General features: G+C 37.3%; 1 protein-coding gene across 5 annotated transcripts in view; it reads right to left on the bottom strand.

Moving 5' to 3' along the window:
- MCTP1 (multiple C2 and transmembrane domain containing 1) overlaps nucleotides 1–23,563 on the bottom strand; it is a 534,956-nt gene that overhangs the window by 243,937 nt on the left and 267,456 nt on the right. For all 5 annotated transcript variants that reach the window (XM_060093163.1, XM_060093161.1, XM_060093162.1 and 2 more), the window contains exons 3-5: nucleotides 20,351–20,493; nucleotides 11,911–11,990; nucleotides 5,450–5,561 (exon numbers count right to left, since the gene is read on the bottom strand). In XM_060093163.1, coding sequence (XP_059949146.1) covers nucleotides 5,450–5,561; nucleotides 11,911–11,990; nucleotides 20,351–20,493 — 335 coding nt within the window. The remainder of the gene's footprint in view (nucleotides 1–5,449; nucleotides 5,562–11,910; nucleotides 11,991–20,350; nucleotides 20,494–23,563) is intronic.

Raw genomic sequence — 23,563 nt, forward strand, 5'->3', positions numbered from 1 at the left:
TTTTCAAAAATAAACCATAGAGAAAAATATATTTTTTGAATTCACTAAAGATCAACTGAGGTTAATTCATATGTTTCTTAAAATTTTTTACTTTTTAGCTTTAGCCAAGCAATCTGTTAGGTCTAGGTTATCTAAGAGAGTGTGTAACACAAATAAACTCACTTTTATTTCATAAATCCTCCAATGAAGAAAGCTGTGGATTGAACTCTGCTAGAAAAAGAGCCAGAAAGAACTCAAACACACTATCAGACCAAAATACCATATATATAGGACACACATGTATGCACAAAACGCTTTTGCAGGGTCAAACAGGGCATGCATTCAAAACAGAAATGACAGTTGTGTCATGCAAGTCATCAACATGCCCCCCAAGAAGATTTTGGTTTCTCATACATACAACGCTGAAAATTAAAAAATATATATATCTGTTCACATCTGGAATCTTTTAAAAAAGACTCTATCAGACTCAATGGAGAATATTTTAATATAAGCAACTATGAAATACTTTTGCTATGACTCATATTTACTTCTTAATTAACTATAATTAGATGTTCTATGTTTGAGGGGCTTTAGTAGATACAGTAGGCTGATAGGGTTTTCAACTTGTTCTTCATTTTTACTGAGTTCTAGAACTGGCAATCCACACAAGGAGAAATCATCCCAACCACATGATTCATGGAACACACTGTCAGTATTAACAGTGTTTGAAACACTCACAAGATAACTGATTTAGAACTCTTAGCACTTTGTGATGCTAAGCCCTCTGTATTTCCAGTTACTCATTTCTTCCTACTTTTGATAGCATTTCTTAACATTAATGTTCTATTTCCTACTTGATGGTTAGGATTTATTTGTCAATGGCTCTTGAAATTCATATCATCCATTCTCCATGTTAATCCATAAAAAATATTTAGCAAAGTCTTATAAACACAGGCATAAGAATAAACATGTGCTTTTCTGAACTAAAGTCTTAAGTCCCAAAAGCTTAAAATAGGTTATTTCTGAGCTAATAATCAAAGAGAACAGAACTCATAATTTTGCTGTGTGAAGGTCAATGCAAAATCATCCTTTATTCCTTCTCTATACGTCATTCTGAATATTAAGTGGACTTGTGAAGCATTTAGTAACTGATTTCTGGTTTGCTGCATTATGAGTCTGAATTTCTCTAAATAAGATTTGTTCTTGGATAATTTGTGGAAGTTCAGCATGTCATTTTCACTGCAGCAATATGTTATATATTTCAGGCATATAAAAATTTAATTTGAGGATACATTGGATAATTGACTGTTTTTAACCAAGAAATTTCAAATGTATTCGAGGGAAATATATTTAGCCAATGCTAGACATGTTACCAAAAGAAAAAAAACACAGTGATGTGCTTCTAATTCATTGTCATCATTAGAAATCGTGAGAAGAGCAATATAGACTGACTTTAATCAGATTATCATTAATAGAATAATTTTAAGAATTCAAAAGGAAAATTAAATCATTATCTCCAATATTGTTTGTGACAACCTCAGGGATTTGAATACGGAAGTAAGAAGGAAACTTAAAATACCTTTCCCTGGACCTTTGAAGCATCCCATCAAGCATTCTCTAAGAATCCTCTTAGAGATTCATCCACAGCCTACTGAATAACCACTAGGTACAGAAAGCTGGACTAGGTTTTGAGAGGAGTCATCATAGGAAAGGTAATCAGAAGCAATAATATATATATATATATATATAAATATTTATGAATTATTATTATTATTTTAAACCAGGAGTGATGGGCTATAGGATGGAAGTGAGGTGAGGCACAGTACAGGTATATTTTAGGTAGGAAAGGTCACATTGGAGAAAGCTTGGACTTGAGAGGAGGTGAGCTGTGTAGGAGTCTGTATGGATGGGATAAAGGGTACAAGTGAGGGAACATATGTTGCTCACTGGAGAGTCTTAAAGCCCTTCATCAGGAGTTTCCATTTCATTAGAGAAATAACCACAGGTCACTGAACACTTAGAATAAGAATAAAGAGGGAGTTATAGAACTTGGTACAATGCTTATAGATGCTCAATAAGTGTTTTTTTTTCAATAGATGCCTACAACTGGCATCTCTTATTCAGAGTGTCAAAATCTCCTAACTAGTGTCGCTTGTCAATTTTAGAGATCTTACTTAATAAACAGCTCTAGAACTGCTATATAGACCAAAATAAACAAAGGGGGAAAAGCACAAATTTATGTCTTTGTTAGAAATTTTCATCATGTAAAGCATATGCTTAGAAGCCCCAATCCCAATCTAGGAATCCGATTAGCCAGGATACTGGGGGTCCCAGTAGAAGTTCCTGTAGGGGACCTTTCATGCTTCCTCCCCTGTCCCTGCCCCAGCTGCTTGTCAACAACCAACCCCAGGCTCCCGGTTATTGATCACGCCCACAGGAGGAGCCAGTATAGCCACACTGGTCACTCTTCTCACTGCTTCTCAGTTGTGGCTGAAGTCAAGAGAGCTCGCCAGCCAGAGGCGAACTGCTGTACCTTTTCTGAGGCACTGGCCCCTGATAAGCCACTTGCTTCTCTGGTGAAGAAGAGAGAAGCCAGGTGAGAGTCCAACATGGGAAGGAAGAAGACACCGGTTTTCAGTTGCTGCAGCAGAATCAATCCAGTGCTATTTGGGACTGTGAAGGGGGAGGCATGAAGTAAGGCAAGCAAATGAAAAATACTCAGCAGTAAAAGATTTTTTTCCAAAAAGCTGGGGGTAGCCACAGAAATCTGAACCAAGAAAATGGCATGAAGATTTCAGGAAGAACTCTTTGTGTTAAGGGTGAATGTGGCTGGAGAGATACGATAAAGAGAAAGAAAAAGGAAGAAAAGAAGATTAATAATACCAGATTTTTGATGTGTAACTGTTTCATGTAACCTGTTTTCGTTCCTATTCATGTTTGATAAATCACTGATGACCAGTAACCAGACACTATAATATTTTTAAATGATCTTTTCTAATTAGAAAGACAGTGTGCCTAAATAAGTTTGAACAGCAGTGGAGATTGAAGGGTTTTTGCGAGAATGGTTGAAGAAAAATGAATGTCAGGAACTACTCTGCCTGTGCTGACATATATTTCTGTGTAATTTAGAACAATTCAGCAGCCTCATCATAAAGTCTCTTGATACTAACTTAATCCCTCAAACCCTCAGTTTGATGTTAGAGTATTTAATAAATATGCTTTTAATGTAAAAAATCAGCAGACCCTCCATCATCAAATCGCCCAAATAACTAAAACAGCTGCCATATCATTTGAATCCCCAGTAATACTGGCAGTTTGGATGGTTTGGAGACACGTCCTAAGACCTCAAGCACTTAGGTATTTTCATTTATGGTGTTGACCTTCATTAAAATAACAAAGGATCCCGCCCCAAAAAATTCTATCACCAAGTTTTGTTGATTTTACCTCCTATAGATAAACTTCTTCATTTCTTTCCATCTCTACCTCTGACAATTTTCTAATCCAAATCTCCATCATCTTCCACCAGGATTTTCAAAATAGCTCCTAGTTGGTCTCCAAGTATTCATTCTTACACTTTCATCTGTTTTCTACAATGCACCTACACACAAAAGGCAAATAAAATGATGCCATTTCCTATTTACAGACTTTTCAAAGGCTTCCCATTGCTCTTTGGGGAAAGACCACAAACCTTAACATGGCCAACAGTCCCTATGCAGTCTGGGTGTCTCCCTTTCACTGTCATCATGCACCAGGATCTTTCACACTCTACTTCCACCTTCTCTAAGCTCCAGTACTTTTTCAGTTCTTGGAGTGCAGCTTGGTTTCTCTAGCCACAGGACCTTTGCATGTGCTATTTCCTCTGCTTGAAATATTTCCTCTCTTCCTGTGTTTTTGCCTTTATCAACTTCTATTCACACTTCAGACCTCATCTCCCATTTGACTTCCTTGGAGAATCCCTGTTCCCGATTAGAACAAATTCTCCTATATTTGCTCTACAGCAGCATGCACCTCTCTTTTATGGCACTTAAAACAGTTGTCATTTTACATTTTCTTCCATGATTATTTGATTTCTGAGCTCTCCACAGGATTTCAGTTCTACTGTATCCAAAGGGTCTAGCACAGGATTTGGCTTATAGTAGGTTCCTCGTGAATACCAGGATTATTTGAATAAATGAACACTTATACTTTATTCCTGTGTATGGATTAGCCAGCTAGCATATACTCCTTGGCTTGCACTGGGTGAAATAATATATTCTGAATTGGTGACTTTTAAAATGATGGACTTTTATTTCTAAATGTTCTCTGTGAAAAAATGTCCTCACACACCCTTCCATCTGCGCAAATGGACCTATGCCTGTGCACATACATACATTCTTTCACAGTGCTAAGTTCTCCAAGTAGGTATTATTTGGTAGTACTTGTCCGAAAAGAAAATTTTCTTCCTCACTGAATGAAATATAGATACTTAAATCATCCTTTGCAAATATTACATATGTGCTCATTGTTTAATTTTTTTAAAGGGTGAATTTTTTGAAAAGGGTGAATTTTTCAATGAGTTTAAAACACTTCCAAATTTGAAGTTGTAATGCACTATTTTTATTTACGATCTAGGGAAAAATGCCAATAATACCTTTCCAGCAGAAAACATATACCAACTTTAATCATGCATTATTTTAAACCAGCAATACACACATTGCTGAAATAGAGTATTTAAACTTGCCTAAAAAATTATGTCTACTCCTAAAATGTGTTGCAATCAGAACTAGTGAGAATAGCTACCAGTATGTGAAAGTACCCCGAGTCTAATAAATAAATTCTGGTAAATTGTGGCAGAAAGTGCACTGGCAAGCATACCGATGCAGGTCAAACCTGATATTTTTTAACGTCACTTCAACAGTGCTGGAGTAATTAGCTCCTCCGTATCCCTTGTCAGTTTCTCATAGTAGCATGGTGTGCAAGGAAGTACAGACAGCCAGGGCTGGAAAATGGGTAACACTGATATGGAAGCCCATCAAGAAGATGAAAAGTACCCACTAATCATTCATCAAACAAATATCAGAAAGCAGAAACTATTGTAATTTCACCTCATTTTCTTTGTTATGATACAGCTGACAATATAATCAAAATAGTAAGGTCTGGACACCTCAATGTGGAAAAATATAATCTCTGAATAAATACCACCATTTGCTACAAATAACAGTCTGAAATTGGAAAATAAAATAATGATAAAAGATGCAAATGTATCCCTTATTTATAAGAGGTTCTGATCTGGAGGATAAAATAGGAAATTTGAATTCAAAAAATACAATACAACTAGACTACTGATACCCAGGATACTCACAGAAACAAAGAACAGGCCAGATCTTCTTATGCTGTTTCTCTTTAACATTACCTCTGGGTTCAGAGAAGGCTCATGACATTCAAACAAGTGAGAGCAAGAAAGCTACAACTAGGCTGAAGGGGAACTTACCACATCCCTGTGTTCTCCTTCCTTAGGGGTAAGGACGACTGAGAGCAAAATGATTCCAAGATCATGGTCAGGATAATGGGGATCTTTCAGTGTTACGGTCACATCTGTGGGCCTATGATATAAAATATTAAGATTTTGAGCATGAAGGAAACCATTGACAAAAGGCAAACTACTGAATGAGAAAAGATAGTTGCAAATGATATATCCAATAAGGGTTTAAAACCCCAAATATATAAAGAACTCATACAACTCAATATCAAAAAAACAAGCAATTTGATTTAAAACTGGATAAACATGTTTCCAAGAAAGACATGCAGATGGCCAACAGACACATAAAAAGATGCTCAAAATCACTGATTATCAGGGAAATGCAAATCAAAACCACAATATGTCACCTCACACCTGTCAGAATGGTGATTATTAAAAAAGCAACAAATAATAAGTGTTCGTGAGGTTGTGGAGAAAAAGGAACACCTGTATACTGTCAGTGGGAATTTAAATTGGTGCAGCCACTATGGAAAATGATACGGAGGTGCCTCAAAAAATTAAAAATAGAACTATCATATGATCCAGCAGTTCTACTCCTGGGTATCTATCCAAAGAAAACAAAAACAGCAACTGTAAGAGATACATGCACCCCTATGTTTATTGCAGCATTATTTACAATAGCCAAGATATGGAAATAACCAAAGTATCCATCGATAGGTGAAAGGATAAAAAAGATGTGGTATTTATGTGTATATATATATATAAATAGGTATATATATATACACACACACACACACAAAGGAATATTACTCAGCCATAAAAAGAGAGTGAAATCTTGCCATTTGCAACAATATGGATGGACGTGGAGGGTATCATGCTAAGTGAAATAAGCCAGACCAAGACAGATAGCATATGATTTCACTTATATGTCAAATCTAAAAAACAAAACAAATGAAAAAACTAAACAAAGCAGAAACAGACTCATGGATACACAGAACAAACTGTTGTCAGAAGGGAGGGGAGTGGGGGAATGGACTAAATAGGTGAAGGGAATTAAGAGGCATAAATTTCCAGTCATAAAATAAATACACAGGGATATAACGAACAGCATAGAGAATATAGTCAACAATGTTGTAATAACTTTGTATGGTGACAGATGGTTACTAGACTTATTGAGATCATTTTGTAATGTCTATAATTGTCAGAGCCACAATGTTGTATACCTGAGACCAATACTGTATGTCAACTATGCTTCAATAAAAAATAAATATATAAAATATAAAAAAAGATTTTGAACTGTCATTAAACGAATAAGCCAAAATATATACTATATATATATATTTAACACCTTTATTGGAGTATAATTACTTTACAATGGTGTGTTAGTTTCTGCTTTATAACAAAGTGAATCAGCTATACATATACATACATCCCCATATCCCCTCCCTCTTGCATCTCCCTCCCACCCTTCCTATCCCACCCCTCTACGTGGTAACAAAGCACCAAAACTGAGTTATTTGTAGTGAGGTGAATGGACCTAGAGTCTGTCATACAGAGTGAAGTAAGTCAGAAAGAGAAAAATAAATACCGTATGCTAACACATATATATGGAATCTAAAAAAAAATGGTTATGAAGAACCTAGGAGCAGGACAGGAATAAAGATGCAGTCATAGAGAATGGACTTGAGGACACAGGGAGGGGGAAGGGTAAGCTGGGACGAAGTGAGAGAGTGCATGGACTTATATATACTATATATTTTTAAGTAGAAAAGAAATTTTGTCTTCCTTTAATTTCCTGGTACAATTTTTGTTGTTATTAAAATAACATCAATGTATTAAGTTATCCAATAAATCATGGGCCAATTGGGTATACTTGGATTCACTGTCTAAGTTTCAGCTCTTCATGGGGTTCTAGAAAGGCCATGGGGTTGCTGGAAAGGCTAAGGAAGTACAGCAGTATTAAGAAAACTGTAAGGCCCTTCTCTGTGATCTCCAAATACACAGAGAGCAATAGCAGCTATTTTCTATAAATTTGAGTCCAACAACTCAATGATAGTCTTTTACTGACTACTACCTTCCTTTTAGTTCTTTAAGATTTTTTTTTCTTAATCAGAAATATGACTTAGAGTAAACAAACAGGTGGGAGAAGAGGAAAATATAAAATATAAATTTCCTGATATACATTATAAATATACTTTAAAAACAATGTATAGTTATTTGAAGAACTTCTACTATTTAAAATAATGCTTCTATTTTTGGCTATTTAAACCTATGCCTAAATTTTTAGATTCAGAAATGCAAGGAAACCAGCACTTAGAAGAGGTGATCAATACTTAGAAGGCTTCAGAATTAGATAAGTATCTCTGAGGAAGAGATTATGAATTGATCAATATTACCCACAGTAACTTTTAGAAGATAATGTAAAATACACATTCAACTGATAATGTGTAAGTAATATCTTGTTTACATATTTCAATTAATATTGAACAAATAGGGGTTCATGCCCTCCTTAAGCCTAAGGGACTGTGGAACACTCAGCACCACACTTGAATCCTGAAATGTTGGCAAATTAGGAATGTTCCCTTGCTTGTTCAATCATTTATTCATTTAATTCACAAAACATGAATTGAACATATGTGATACTAGGTTCTGGGTAAAAACCAGCAGTCAAGACCAAAGATAAGACACTTGTCTTCATGGAGCTTAACATTTAGTAAATGATACTATTGGATTCTAGTACTGGGGAGAGGGCTTGATGGGGAAAATGGTCCAAATAAAAACTTTCAATCCTGGCTGCACCTCAGAATCAATTGGAAAGCTTTTAAAAAGTGCATAATACTGAACTCTACCCATAATGATTCTGGTTCTGTAGATTGGGGGTGGTGTCTGCAAATCTATACATTTATAAAGGTCCCCAAATAATTTTGGGGAACCACAGGTACCTTTCAATGCTAAGATTTTATAATACTAGGACACTCTTTCAAATGATGCTTAATTTACCAATTCAAGAAATGGTGTTATGAAAAATATGAACAGTTTTTTGATGTCAGGGGTTTTAACTGAAACATAAGTAACCTATCAAACTGATAATATACATAAGTTACAATAGTTGTGATGAAAATTGCTCCAATATTAATTTAGTTATAACTAATCATTGTGGTTTGATGATAACAACTTGTTCCTTTTATTTTAACAAATGCATATTAGGCATTATAGTATATATGTATATATATATATGTACATACACACATATGCATATATATACACACATACACACATATGTATTTATATGGGGTTACAATTTGATTTGGTTCATTTTCCTGTAAAAATGATTATATATAAAAATTAATAGCCAAAACTTCATTACATTTTTATAATGATTACATGATAAAGATTTAAGAACATTTGTAATTCTTTATGATGCTTATTTATTATTTTTTTCAAAAGCAATACCTTAATGCATTATATAGTAGCATAAGTATTTATACAGCTACTATCATTATCCATCTGTCTACATCCAGAGGGTACTGATTTCTCTCTTTTTTTTTTTTTTCCAGCCCCACTACGTGGCTTATGGGATCCTAGTTCCCCAACCAGGGATTGAACCCAGAACCCAGGCCCTTGGCAGTGAAAGTGTGGAGTCCTAACCACTGGACTGCCAGGGAATTCTCATATTGATTTCTATACATAGAATGTAATCGCCCACACAAAAATGTGATTTTTAAAAGCGGTAATTTGATGTTTATGTGGTTTTGAGGGGAGGGTATAGTTAGCTAAATACATAAAATAAGTAATGTGGTAAAATAAACACCAAATGCTTATACCTAATCTTTTGGTTTTTTACCCATCTCATATGTTTTCCCATTTAAAATTATTTTTCACCAGTAATCTATCTTTAATAGAGAAAAAGAGAAAGTTATGCTCTGTGATTAAACCTAGTAATTTGCATACCCTTATGCAGAATCTACAGAGAAAATAGCCGTGGCCTTTACGAAGAACAGCACAGCCCAGTCTAGCTGGAGCTCAGTTTCACGATAATGGACCACAAATAACACCACCTAGGACTTCCTTCAGCCGTGGTGAGGTGGGGAGCAAGCAATCACCCCGAGGTCAGGCCTGCTAGGCTCTGGGTTGGAATGAAGGACACATAGGAAGTATAGAAAAGGCCACTCTTTTGTCCAGTTTGAGGCACAGATGGTCATTGGAAGACCACCAATAAGCTGCCACTGTGCTCAGACTACAACATATAAGGAGTTCTACTATTTATATTTCATCTATATTTAAAATATAAAGTTATGATCTGACCCATTACTCTGCTTTCCACTATTCCTGCCACATGATATAACATGATCATCTAAACCAGCGGTCCCCAACATTTTTGGCACCAGGGACCAGTTTCATGGAAGACAATTTTTCCACAGACCAGGGGTTGGGGGGTGGGGGATGGTTTCAGGATGATTCAAGAGCATTACATTTATTGTGCACTTTATTTCTATTATTACTACATTGTAATATATAATGAAACAATTATACAACTCACCATAATGCAGAATTGGTGGGAGCCCTGAGCTTGTTTTCACTTGCCACTCACTGATAGGTTTTTTTTTTTTTACATCTTTATTGGATTATAATTGCTTTACAAGGTTGTGTTAGTTTCTGCTGTACAACAAAGTGAATCAGCTATATGTATACCTATATCCCCTCCCTCATGAGCCTCCCTGTCTCCCTCCCCATCCCACCCCTCTAGGTCGTCACAAAGCACCGAGCTGGGGGGCTTCCCTGGTGGCGTACTTGTTAAGAATCTGCCTCCCAATGCAGGGGACACAGGTTTGAGCCCTGGTCCGGGAAGATCCCACATGCCGCGAAGCAACTAAGCCCGTGTGCCACAACTACTGAGCCTGTGCTCTAGAGCCCATGAGCCACAACTACTGAGCCCGTGTGCCACAACTACTGAAGCCTGTGTACCTAGAGCCTGTGCTCTGCAACAAGAGAAGCCACTGCAATGAGAAGCCTGTGCACCTCCACAAAGAGTAGCCTCCACTCGCCACAACTAGAGAAAGCCCGCACACAGCAATGAAGACCCAATGCAGCCAAAAACAAACAAATAAATCAATAAATAAATTTATTTTTAAAAAAAGCACCGAGCTGATCTCCCTGTGCTATACAGCAGCTTCATGAGTCTGCAAGCAATGGATTTATTATGGTCTCTATGCAGTCAGACCTCTCTGCTAATGATAATCTGTATTTGCAGCTGCTCCCCAGAGCTGGCATCACCGCCGCAGCTCCACCTCAGATCATCAGGCATTAGATTCTCATGAGGAGCACGCAACCGTGCAACCTAGATCCCTCGCAAGTGCAGTTCACAGTAGGGTTCGCGCTCCTATGAGAATCTAATGCCGCTGCTGATCTGACAGGCGGAGCTCAGGCGGTACTGCGAGCAATGGGGAGCGGCTGTAAATACAGATGAAGCTTCGCTTGCTCCCCTGCCGCTCCCCTCCTGCTCTGCAGCCTGGTTCCTAACAGGGGTTGGGGACCCCTGATCTAAACCATCTCTTTAAAACCACCAAAGATGATTTGGCAGCCTCCTTTGTAATCCATTCCATCACTGCTGGACCTTTTAAAACCTATTTTTTCTTCTGTAGTATTAATCAATTCTTATCTCCTATGTTGAAATACATTAAAAAAATAAAAGCCCATAATTTGGTGCAAGGAATGGTTAATATTTATAACATTAATTTAGTCATAACTAATCATTACTTTACAACTAGTCAAGCAATGATAAGTTAACATAACTGAGTAAATACAACCGATCTGCCTCCACTTTAAGGCTACTCCTCGGTAACCTAGGATTACTGATGATGGCAAAATTAGATTCTACTTTGGCTTAAGTGATAAGAGTGCTGCTATTTTCAATGCATAGTGTACTCATCTTATTTCTTATGTGGTGGCCTCATTCTTAAATTAATAATTATGATTAACATGTATCAGCTTCCTTATGCCCCATTATAATCATACCATCAATGTGAGAGCAAGGAATGTGTGTTAATCTAGATTTCTGGTGCTCAGCACAGTCTGGGGGACAAAGAAAGTGTCTTAAGAATTTTTCTGCTGGGGACTTCCCTGGCAGTCCAGGTCCAGTGGTTAGGACTCTGTGCTTCCACTGCAGGGGGTACGGGTTCCATCCCTGGTTGGGAAACTAAAATCCCTCATTCTGCATGGCGTGGCCAAAAAAAAAAAAAAAAAGAATTTTTCTGCTGAATAGTTGTTGTCAAATGAGATAGGGAGGGAAGATGCTAAGTATTATTTCCACCAGGTAAGTGAGAAAGACATACTTGAGAAAGCCTGGCTAGCACAAAGACTCACAACCATAGGTGACAGAACAGTGACTAGAACCCAGATCTGTTGACATTTTCTGTTACACAGGCCCAGTTTCATAAAAAGGTATAGTGATATTACAACAGTTCAAAAGTTACCTGTTTAACTCCAATTGTGTGAGATCCAGAAAGGCTGAGCCCATAAAGTCATCCTGTAGTCCAAAGTCATAGTCAAATACCTATGAAGCCAAAGACACAGACATTATTATAAACAATTCCAATATAAGCTTTAAGTGAAAAACATCTTCATTATAAAATAGTGGTTGTCCATGTCACCAAAATCAATAAAATTTCCTAAGATTTATTTTTAAAAATTTATTTGTTTTTGTGTTTTGAAATACTAAGGTTTCACAAAACATTCAAAGGAAATTACATTTAATTTTTTAATTAAAATTACTGATTTGTATAAAGTAGAATGTCAAAGAAGGTGATAACAAAATCAAATAAATTATAGTGAATCCTCAAAAATGTGGGAACCACAGGTTTAGAATATTTTCCTCTCATTATAGATGGTCTATTAGCATTACTGAAAGGCAAAGTGAGTGGGTATGAAATTCAACAAATATGTCTTCCATACTGGGCTGTAGGTGATGAAGATATGACTCCAATTTCTTATATTTTTCAGGTCATCAAAGATATATTCTCTGATATTATAGGACAATGCCATTTTAAACATACAAATAAGTAAACATTAAGATATTATGATTAAAGTACTTCATAAAGTTATTCTAAGGTTAAATTAAATTTTTATTATCACAAGCAATGATTAGGGCATAATATTAATGTGACTAACAACAACAAAACAGAAAGAGAAAGAATGTATTTCTTTCTTCTGTCAAAACTATCTTCTTTGGGCTTCCCTGGTGGCTCAGTGGTTGAGAGTTCACCTGTCGATGCAGGGGGCACGGGTTCGTGCCCCGGTCCGGGAAGATCCCACGTGCCGTGGAGCGGCTGGGCCCGTGAGCCATGGCCGCCTGAGCCTGCGCATCCAGAGTCTGTGCTCCGCAGTGGGAGAGGCCACAATAGTGAGAGGCCCGCGTACCGCAAAAACAACAACAACAAAAAACTATCTTCTTTGTGCCCTTCATGGTTTGTATTCATACTATGATGAACAAGACAGGCAATGTGCTTGACCTTCTGGACCCTACATTGAACAGCTGGGAGAGTCCATAAAAACCCAAATAGATATATACAGTTCAGTGAGGAGCACCATGGAGACAAAAGTGTAAGGCAATGTGTTGGGAGCTGATATTTTATTATTTTTTTAATTAATTAAAAAAATTTTTATTCAGGTATAGTTGATATACAATATTATATAAGTTTTAGGTGTACAACACAGTGCTTCACAACTTTTAAAGGTTATACTCCATTTATAGTTATTATAAAAATTGGCTATATTCCCTGTGCTGTACAATATATCCTGTAGCTGATTTATTTTATATGTAGTAGTTTGTACCTCTTAATCCCCTACTCCTATCTTGCCCCTCCCCCCTTCCCTTTCCCCATTGGTAATCATTAGTTTGTTCTCTATATCTATGAGTCTGTTTCTTTCTTGTTATATTTATTAGTTTGTTATATTTTTTAGATTCCACATATAAGTGACATCATACAGAATTTGTCTTTCTCTGTCAGACGTATTTCACTTAGCGTAATACCCTCTAAGTCCATCTGGTTGTTTCAAATGGCAAAACTTCATTCTTTTTTATGGCTGAGTAGTATTCCATCACACACACACACACACACACACACACACAGACACACACTCACACACACCATATCTTCTTTATCCAACCATCTCCTGATGGACACTTAGGTTGTTTCCATACCTTGGCAATTATAAATAATGCTGCCATAAACATTGGGGTATATGTGTCTTTTCTAATTAGTGTTTTCATTTTCTTTGGATATATATCCAGGAGTGGACATACATCCATTTTAACGCTACAGTTCATTGAGTTTTGACAAATGTCTATGGCTACGTAACGACTGACACAGTCAAGGTGGCAGACAATTCCATAACTCCCAAAGTTCCCTCATGATCCTTTTCGACATTCTTCTTCCTCACCTGCTCTGCCCTTGGCAAACACCGATCTGCTTTCTGTTTCATAGATTTGCTTTGTTTTTCTATAATTTCATATAACTACTGGTTACCAAGGGGGGAAAGACGGGGTGGGATGAATGGGAGATTGGGATTGACATGTATGTACTACAATGTATAAAATAGGTAACTAGTGAGAGCCTACTGTATAGCACAGGGAACTCTACTCAATGCTCTGTGGTGACCTAAATGGGAAAGAAATCTAAAAAAAAGTGGATATACGTATACATATAACTGATTCACTTTGCTGCACAGCAGAAACTAACACAACATTGTAAAGCAACTCTACTCCAACAAAAACTAATTCAAAAAAGTAAAAAAAAACCATGATGCTGTGTGATATAAGCATTCAATGAGAACATACATTTGGAGCTGATATTTTAGATTGGGAGTCCAGGAAGGCCTCTCAGAGGAAGTGTGATTGTGTAGAGACTACAATGATGAGAAAGATTAAGCCATTAGAGTGACACTGGAATGGGAAGAGCGTACCAGGTGGAGGAAACAGCAAGTGATTAGCATGTTCAAGGATCAGCCAGAAGCCAGTGTGGCTGAAGCAGACTGAGAAAGATGGAGAGAGGAAGGAAGATGGAGAGAGAGCTCAGAGCTAGATCAGATGGGGCCATTTCCAAAGAACTCTAAGTGAATGGGAGTTGGCTAATTTCCATCCATTTAAACATTTTCTTACTCGTTTATTTCCTTGGTCAACATTGATTAAATGCCTGTTATGTGCCAGACACTGTGCTAGGTATTGAGTAAACTGTGGTGAGGAAACCTCACATTGTCAATGCTTATAGTTTAGTGAGAGAGGCAGATGTTAAACAAGGAAGTTCACAGGTGATAGAACTACAAACTTTGATGACTGTTGTAAAGAAAAGAACAGGGTACAAAAAGAAAAAAATTACACTGGAGATCAGGGAAAGCTTTTAAGATTGAAAAAAAGGTTAATAGATGGAGTTTAGAGCTGTGTTTCTGAACTTTTCAAATAGAAAATCACTGTATTGCTCGCTGGAGTAAATGAGCATAAACAGGTAAGTCTGCTCTTGAAAGGATGACCCAGACCACTGAACTCTCCAGGAGGTGAGAATGCACTGGGCTGAGAGAACCCGTAGCTCAGCATCCCTCTGCCCAATCCTTGACACAACAGTTAAAAAGCTCCAACCTGGGGCTTCACTCGTGGAGCAGTGGTTGGGAGTCCGCCTGGCGATGCGGGGGACGCGGGTTCGTGCCCCGGTCCGGGAGGATCCCGCATCCCGCATGCCGCGGGGCGGCTGGGCCCGCGGGCCCCTGGGCCGTGGCCTCTGGGCCTGCGCGTCCGGAGCCTGTGCTCCACGGCGGGAGAGGCCGCGGCAGTGAGAGGCCCGGGTACCGCAAAAAAAAAAAAAAAAAAAAAGCTCCAAGCTGAGGGAGTAGTATGTACAGAAGCCCTGCATCAGTTACTGTTTTCTTTTCTCTAGTACAGGTGTACTGCAATTTAAACAAACTTAATATGTAAAAAGTTGATATTAAAAATAAAATCCTTTGCTTTACAAAGGGATTCTTAAATTAGAAGTCACAAGGGATTTATTTAAGTTATAAGCTCCTCTAATGCTTTTTAAATTATTCAATTTATAGTCATTTGATTTACTTACAACCTTTCAGGAGTACATTTGTTGTAAAAAGCGCAGCACTCCCGCAGTAAATATTCTCCTTGATCAATTACACTTCTGAGCTTTAGTCATCTGCTCAGTGGCATATCTTATACAACTGACACCTTGGTATTTGCAAGTGGCTGCAGTAGTGTATTTTACAACATAAAATTTACACCAAAATTAGAGAAATTTCTCTTGTGCAATCTCTTCTGATTGTATCAGCCTAAGGATTAAAATCTTGGGGAGACTACAGTGACATATAATCCATGAGAACACCTGGGATTCACCTACACATATGACGTGGAAAGCTGTGAGTCCAGTGAATTGATCAGTATAGACAGCCCAAATGGGTGAGTCAACATTCAAACTCTGTTTATTCTCATGGGGAGTCTTTTCTACCGTCCTAATGCTAGATGTTTACGTTAGTTCTCAATTCCTATTACTCAGCAAAGGCATCAACACAGGGAAGAATGGAAACACCAGAATCCATTCCTTAATGAAATTGTTTGCTATGTAATTTGGTTCCAAGCTCTATAAACTATTTGTCAGAGGGAGCATTGCTCTAGGGTGAAGTGTCAGAAAACATAGAACATAGAAGAGTGATGAACTAGGAAAGGCACTCCCACTGCAATAAGGACAGTTAATGACGATTAATGTTTACTCAACATTTACCATATATAAGGCACTGTGTTAAACACATCATATAGATTTTTAAATTTCATTCTTATACAACTCAGTGAACAAAGTATTGTTTCCATTTGTCAGATAAGGAATCCAAAGCTTAAAACATTTATGTTACTTGCCCCTAAATGCCCGGGCTAAGAAGAGGTCAGATTCAAATCTTGGAATGGATTTCAGACACTGAGCATATTTATACTGATGTACAGTCAGGGCTGAGGGTCATTGGTATATGACATTCCTTTTAGGACCCTTAGAACCTACTGAGAAATAATTTTGGACAAGACAGTTATATGGTCCTTAGCTTGACCCATGCTTTAAGCACATCTTCAATTTTAAATCTTAAGCTTGGACAGATGTGAGTTATTTAAGGAACTATCACGTTTGTTAAAATGACAATCTGAGAAGCAGTACTATGGCTCCAAACAGAATAGTTTTTCTAGTTATTAAAATCTTTCTATTATTTAGAAGAGTCCTTTCAATTTAGCTCTTCTAGCTCATGATTAGGCCAAACAAGCAACAATTTACATTTCTCCTTTTAGATTACTTCTACCTCTTTCCACTGTAATTCTGGGTGCTCATCATGTACCGGGAATAATAGTGTCAGTGAAATTACAATGGAGAATTTGAACTTAATTCAACTGAAATGGATGCTGAATTTACTCTATTATTTAAGATGTGTGCTGGAGCATCTCTGTGGATACAGAGCAGGCTCCAGGGGCTCTTATCTCAATTAGAATCACTGCATTTAACTCCCAGATTCTACTGCTACCCTACGATAAATATGTTTCAAGCCCATCCCTGCAGCCTTGTTTTTACCTGCCCTTACTGTGAAGTCATTCATAACTGAAGGAATATTCTCTTTTTATCAAAATTGAAAGCTATATGCATTCCAACCAATTGGAAAGTGTATTTATTTATTTTGTGTAGTATTTAAAAATGACAGTACCAAGATTTTTTAAAATTTGTTTTTACTAGAAATGTTACTAGTACTGTAACTTCAGTGTGATTTTATAACCTTTACTTAGAATTGAATTTTGTTTCCCTTGGTAATCTTTACACTGATAGAAATCAGATTACAGTGTGCATGTGGACTTCTTTTTCCTTGAACCACAGAGAGGAGGGTTGAAGACAATATTTTCTAATCATCTAGTTCATGGATGCATTTTCATATTACCTGTCACTACAGAATCAGTCCCTAAGAAATCTTTCAGGCAAGATTAATTTCCTATCACAGAGGATGTGGGCATCATATAAAAGTCAATCACACAGAGCTATGTAGAGACAATGAAAATAATGCAATCTTCATGAAATTCTAGTAACTTAAAATATCATTTCCACCAATGTATATTATTTAGGTCTTTGTGTGTCCCACATTAGGCAAAAAGGAGATAACATAAAACATGGGAAAAGTAAAGGTGAAAGTTAGAAATTTTTTTTCAAAAGAAGCCCTAGGCATGGTCCAGAAAATGAAAATCAAATGAAAAATATCAAAGCATGTGAAAAAGTATAAAGCATTCATAAAAATAAAGTCTTGTTACTTTATGTTTGTACTAGTATTTGAGAGGCCAGTGTGATTTCTGGTTAACTTATTTTTTATTATGTAGAAATGTAAAAAAAAAGTGTCAAATCTTTTACAATTCACTATGTATCTTCTCTAAGGTGGAAGTTAAGTTGTGGCTACATAATGTTGTACTTTGGAAACTCAAAGTGGTCAAAAACAAAAACAAAAACCACCCTTGGGTTTTCTCTCCTAACTTCTTTGTTCCCAGTGTGTCATTAACCAGGCCTTTGGTCCATAGGCAGTGTTACAGTCTCCATTTTCAGTATGTATGTGTATCTATTCTTGCTCTCTTAAACCAAAACAAAAATTTTTGCCACCATTTTTTTCTGTGTACTTCAGATTTTTGTTTGCTTTTGAGCCTATTACGATATTCCTTTTGAAATACACATTTGACATCTGGATTTCTGCACAGATGAATTTCATTCTTGAACACAAAAGAATAGCAGAGGGACCCAACCATTACCTAATGTAACACTGGAACATTCATTTGTAACCGCTTTAAAGACTGGAGATCCACATGCTTCTGTCATAGAGTAATAGCCCATTAAAGAAACAGATCCACAGCAAAAGCAATTAGAAATTAATCCTTTTTTTCCATAATTTTTCTCTTAAGGGACATTATATGAGATCCCAATGGTCCAGTGCTATCCTTATTAAATTAACCCTGCTTTCCTTTCCTATCCATTTCCTTCATGGTTGCAGCTGCCCTAATTTATTTCTTCTAAACCTCCCTAGGAATAAGCTTCCTTAATCCTACTTGTCTTTTTTTTAAATTCCTTTTTTCCCCTTATCTCAGTTCTTTATTATGAAGGTATTTCCTTTTTTCTCATGTAGACATTTCTTTCTCTCTAGAGATGAGGAACAGGGGAGAAACATCTCTGACCATGGAGGTCTTCCCTTTGGTGGGAGGAGGGTTGGCCATGAAGACTCTCACATTAGTACTTCTTGGGTCATGATTTTTGAACACTGAAAGATAGCTCACTAATTCTATTTAACTGATTTCCTTTAGCCATTGTCCATTTGAGACAATTTCTTAAGCAAATACAGGTCTGTGCTCCCCATTATGACTTCTAGAAACGTATCAACTACATACTTGTAGTTCTCTTTTTCATCGATTTGGTAAATGGTCCTGCTATGATTTTAGTAACATCTTGATTACTTTTTCCTTTCTGTGGAAAAGAGAAACAACTGGAAGCAATGCAAATGAAGATTTGAGGGGAAGAAGGATCTCTCAGCCCAGAGATTGCTGAAAGAGTGATCAAGTGACCTTTGGGACTCACGTGCCAGTTGTGACGATTTAGAGAAAAGGATGGGGCATGTGATGTGGTAAAAGCAGAAAAAGGTTTGATCACTGCATGGATAGTCAGAACATAAGAGTCAAAAAGAATATAAGTACCTAGAGATATGAATTAAAGTGATGTGGTAAAAGCAGAAAAAGGTTTGGTCACTGCATGGATAGTCAGAACATAAGAGTCAAAAAGAATATAAGTACCTAGAGATATGAATTAAAGTGATGTGGTAAAAGCAGAAAAGGGTTTGGTCACTGCATGGATAGTCAGAACATAAGAGTCAAAAAGAATATAAGTACCTAGAGATATGAATTAAAGGGAAGTCAGGTTTGAAAGTAAAATAAGGAATTAAGGTTAACTCCATAAATTCTTCTTCTTCTTTTTTTCTAACTACATCAAATGAAAGGAAATACTTTTTTTCCCCCCATCTTTGGTAATGTAATAGAGACAGGAGTTTTTCTCCCTCTATTATGTTTACCCTCCTCACCTTCCAAGTAAAGCATTTTGTTTGCAACCAGGAATGGTAGATCCCTGATATAATTCTTTCTAAAAAATTTATTTATTTATGTTTGTTTGTTTGTTTATTTATTTATGGCTGCGTTGGGTCTTCGTTGCTGTGCGCAGGCTTTTCTCTAGTTGCAGCGAGCAGGGGCTACTCTTCGTTGTGGTGTGCAGGCTTCTCATTGGGGTGGCTTCTCTTGTTGCGGAGCACAGGCTCTAGGCGCATGGGCTTCTGTAGTTGTGGTATGCAGGCTCAGTAGTTGTGGCTCGCAGGCTCTAGAGCACAGGCTCGGTAGCTGTGGCGCACGGGCTTAGTTGCTCTGCGGCATGTGGGATCTTCCTGGACCAGGGCTCAACCCCGTGTCCCCTTCATTGGCAGGTGGGTTCTTAACTGCTCTGCCACCAGGGAAGTCTCCCCTGATATAATTTTTAAACAGAAAGGGTGTGTTCTGTGCAAGCTCTTCGTGCTAGATTATATGGAGTCTTGTTTTTATACGTTCCCAAAGTGCACTAAATCAGTTAACTGCACCAAGCAGGAGGAGACAGACTTCATAATTCTCCTAAATATAATTGGTAATAGAACTGTCCAGAAGAAAAATGCTCCCACCAGCTCCCCCTCCCCTATAGCTCATTTCTGTCACATCACCAACAGATTAGAATTGCGCATAGCAGAACATACCTCTGGTGAAAAATCTCATCAGACAGACAGACATTATAAAAAACCATTAAACGGGGATTTCTATATCAGATTACATTAGGGAAAAACAAATAAATGGTTCACCTTTATATACAATGGTTCCTTAAGATGATCAACAAGAAGGCAAGCTTTCTCCTCCCACACAGGATTGAGGCTCTTGTGTATTATTTTACTTCTAAAAACTTCTTTTCCTCCAATTTTAAACTTCACGTATGGATCACTTGTCCCTGTTAAAGAGATACAAATTGATCCATGTCAATCATGCTTTTCTACAGAAGCAAGAGAATAGCTCATCTAAACATTAGAAAGTATTTAAAGGAATAAAATGTAAGTAAACCTTATCACAGGAGAAAAATAAGTATTAGGTGCCTTTTCCTAAATTTTCCCTTAAATATTCAAGTGACAGTAAATAATAATAATAATAATAATTATTATTATTATCTTCTGATCTTAATACTGTAACTCTGTTCTGGTATTTTAAAACTCTACTGCATGCTGCATTTATAAATTTGATTCATGTTGTAAATGATAGAGATTAATCTGACATTTCATCTGGTCAACTATAAAAAAGATGATCCATGATCTTGGCTGATTTAACAAGTTTTAGACTTATATATGCTGCTAAAAATTTACACTAGTTTAACGGGTTTCAGAAAAGGTGAGTCTTAAATTGAGCTTCGGTTTTATCCTTGGTCCCATATTTTCTTCACAGGTATCAATTTTATCCATGGGCCCATATTTTCTTCACAGGTTTCAATTTTAGAATGCTAGGGAAGGATGCCTCAGAGGAAGGCATCAAGAGGAAGGGCACAAATGATTGTTGAATAACCTGTATACTTCATATTATCCATTAATACCTCCTAAGCTCCCTATGAAGATAAAGGAAATAAGAGCCATCAAATAAGTTGCTCTTGGGTACACAGCTAGCAAGAGATGGAGTGAAGATTCCAACCAAGGCTGTGTGGCTCTAATGCCTGTGCTTTTTTTTTTTTCCCCTGCAACTTCAAGAGGGAAGGACCTCTGTATACATTCATTTATATTATACCATTTCTCATTTTGACCGATGAATAACATCAATCTTGGCCTCATAACTCTATGCTGTTATTAAGGATTCCTAGAAAAGGTGAATCAGGAACATCACAAGGAAATCATTCCAGTGTGTGACACTCTTCAACCTCAGAAAATAATTTTTTATACATGATCTGACTCCCTTAGAATAAAATTTTAATTCTTTCTGTTTTGTCCAACCTGAAACTATAGTCTACACGATTTAAAGAAAAATATGAGTGGGGCTCAGAGAATTGTAAAGCACCATATAAATGTTAGGTATTAAAATTATGAGGCTGATATACTTAAACTCACTACCTATATTCCTCCTCAATACACCACTCACCTCCATGACACATAAATATCTATGCTAAATATAAGGATTGCCTTATAGGATATGCATTTTCTTATTTAATCATCTGGGGGCTCTCTCAAAACTCTCCACATTCCCCTAGTAAATTGAAGACCTTGTTTTTATATGACTAGACCTGGGTCTAATAAAATAACGACTTCCCATTTTGTGAAACTCCCATTTTGACAGCTTGATTTTATAACAAGACAAACTTTAAAAAATGTTTATAAATGTAAATGTAGGCTTAATACTAAACTGTTACAATGCATTCTTTAAGGGAATCAATGGAACCAAAATGTTTAACAGTTAAAATGGCTATTTTTTAAGGCCCTGATCCCCAGCTACAGGCTGAGCACCCCGGGGAGTGGAAGTGTTATAGCATGTAATTTGAGAGATATTAACATCCATGTACCCGTCTGAATTTCCTCAGTCATGCAGTTTTGTCTTTGATTTTTAAAACCATCTATGCAACTACTACCAGCTGCTAAAATACAATATGCTCCATGAGATCAGAGCCATTTGTATCACTGTTTTTTAAACCTCCAGCACTTAGTGCAGAATTAGACATATTGTTCCTCAATAAACATTTGGTGAGTAATTGAATGATTTAATGACAATGATGTGGGTGGCAGACCTCTCTTCTTGCTGACTTTTGTCACCTCCACTTGGATACATAATAGACATTCCAGTGTTAACATAGGCCTCGATCCTCTCTCCTGCTAAGCCTGCTCCTCCCTCAGGCTTTGTCAGGTCGTTAAAGGCTCCATTATTTGACAATTCCTCAAGCAAGACACAGGGAAATTACTTTCCATACCTCCTTCTCCAGCCAGGACACCACCAAGTCCGATTAATTCTCCTCCGCTCTAGTTCAGCTACCATGATTTCTGTGCTGTGCAACTACAATAATAGCCTCCTAACTGGGCTCTCCACGCTTCCGTGTCCTCCCCCATTAATTCTCTATATGGCAGCCAGACTGACATTTTAAACCTGCAAGTTTAATCTTCCCCCTTCTTTGCTTAACACATCTCAACACCTTTCAACTACACCTATAATAAAATCCAAAATCTCTAACATGGTATACAGAACTTGCTGCTTCTCCACCTTCATTTTTGGCCCCTACTCTGTTCCAGCTTTCCTGTTACTAGAAGATCTCCTCTGTTTCCAGTCTTCACATATTCCAGCCAGGCTCTCTGCTTGAAAAGTCCCTCCTTCCCACTCTCTTCCCCTTTTGCCTGGCTGACACTTCTTATCTTCCAGGTCTTAGTTTAAATATAATTTGCTCAGGAATGCCTTCCTCAACCATCCCAATCTGAATTAGGTCTCTTTGTCACTTTCTCCTGACATTTGCTCTTCTGCTTAGTAGAACTAATCATTATGCTACTTATAGGTTAATTTGTATGTCTACCAGTTTACTGTAGGAATTTTCCCGTTGGCTATAACCCCCGCGAGGGCAGGACTCTGCCCCAGCACATGGCACAGTGTCTGGGGCAGAGCCTGTACTCAGTAAGGATTTGTTCAATGGATGAGTAAATGAATGACCTTACAGTTCACAGAGTTCACAGTACTATTAAATACATCCTCAAAGTGACTCTGTGAAGTTGGTGAAAGCATATATTATCAACCTACATTGCAGGTGAGAAACAACCTGAGATTCAGTGCGACTTGCACCAAATCACATAAGAAGCTAACAAGTAACAGGATGAAAGGCAAATTTACACTTCAGACGCCAAGCCCAGGGTTCCTTCTACTCAGCTTTTTAGGAAACATGGACATCCGTATTTTCCTTTTTTAACTCTAAAACACCATCACAGAATTATTATGTAAAGATGTTGCACAATCATTTAGACACTACAAGTAATGCCAATATTGACAAGTAACTTATTCTCACTTAGAAAACT

Source organism: Mesoplodon densirostris, chromosome 3, assembly GCF_025265405.1.
Source record: "Mesoplodon densirostris isolate mMesDen1 chromosome 3, mMesDen1 primary haplotype, whole genome shotgun sequence".
Classification (NCBI taxonomy): Eukaryota; Metazoa; Chordata; class Mammalia; order Artiodactyla; family Ziphiidae; genus Mesoplodon; species Mesoplodon densirostris.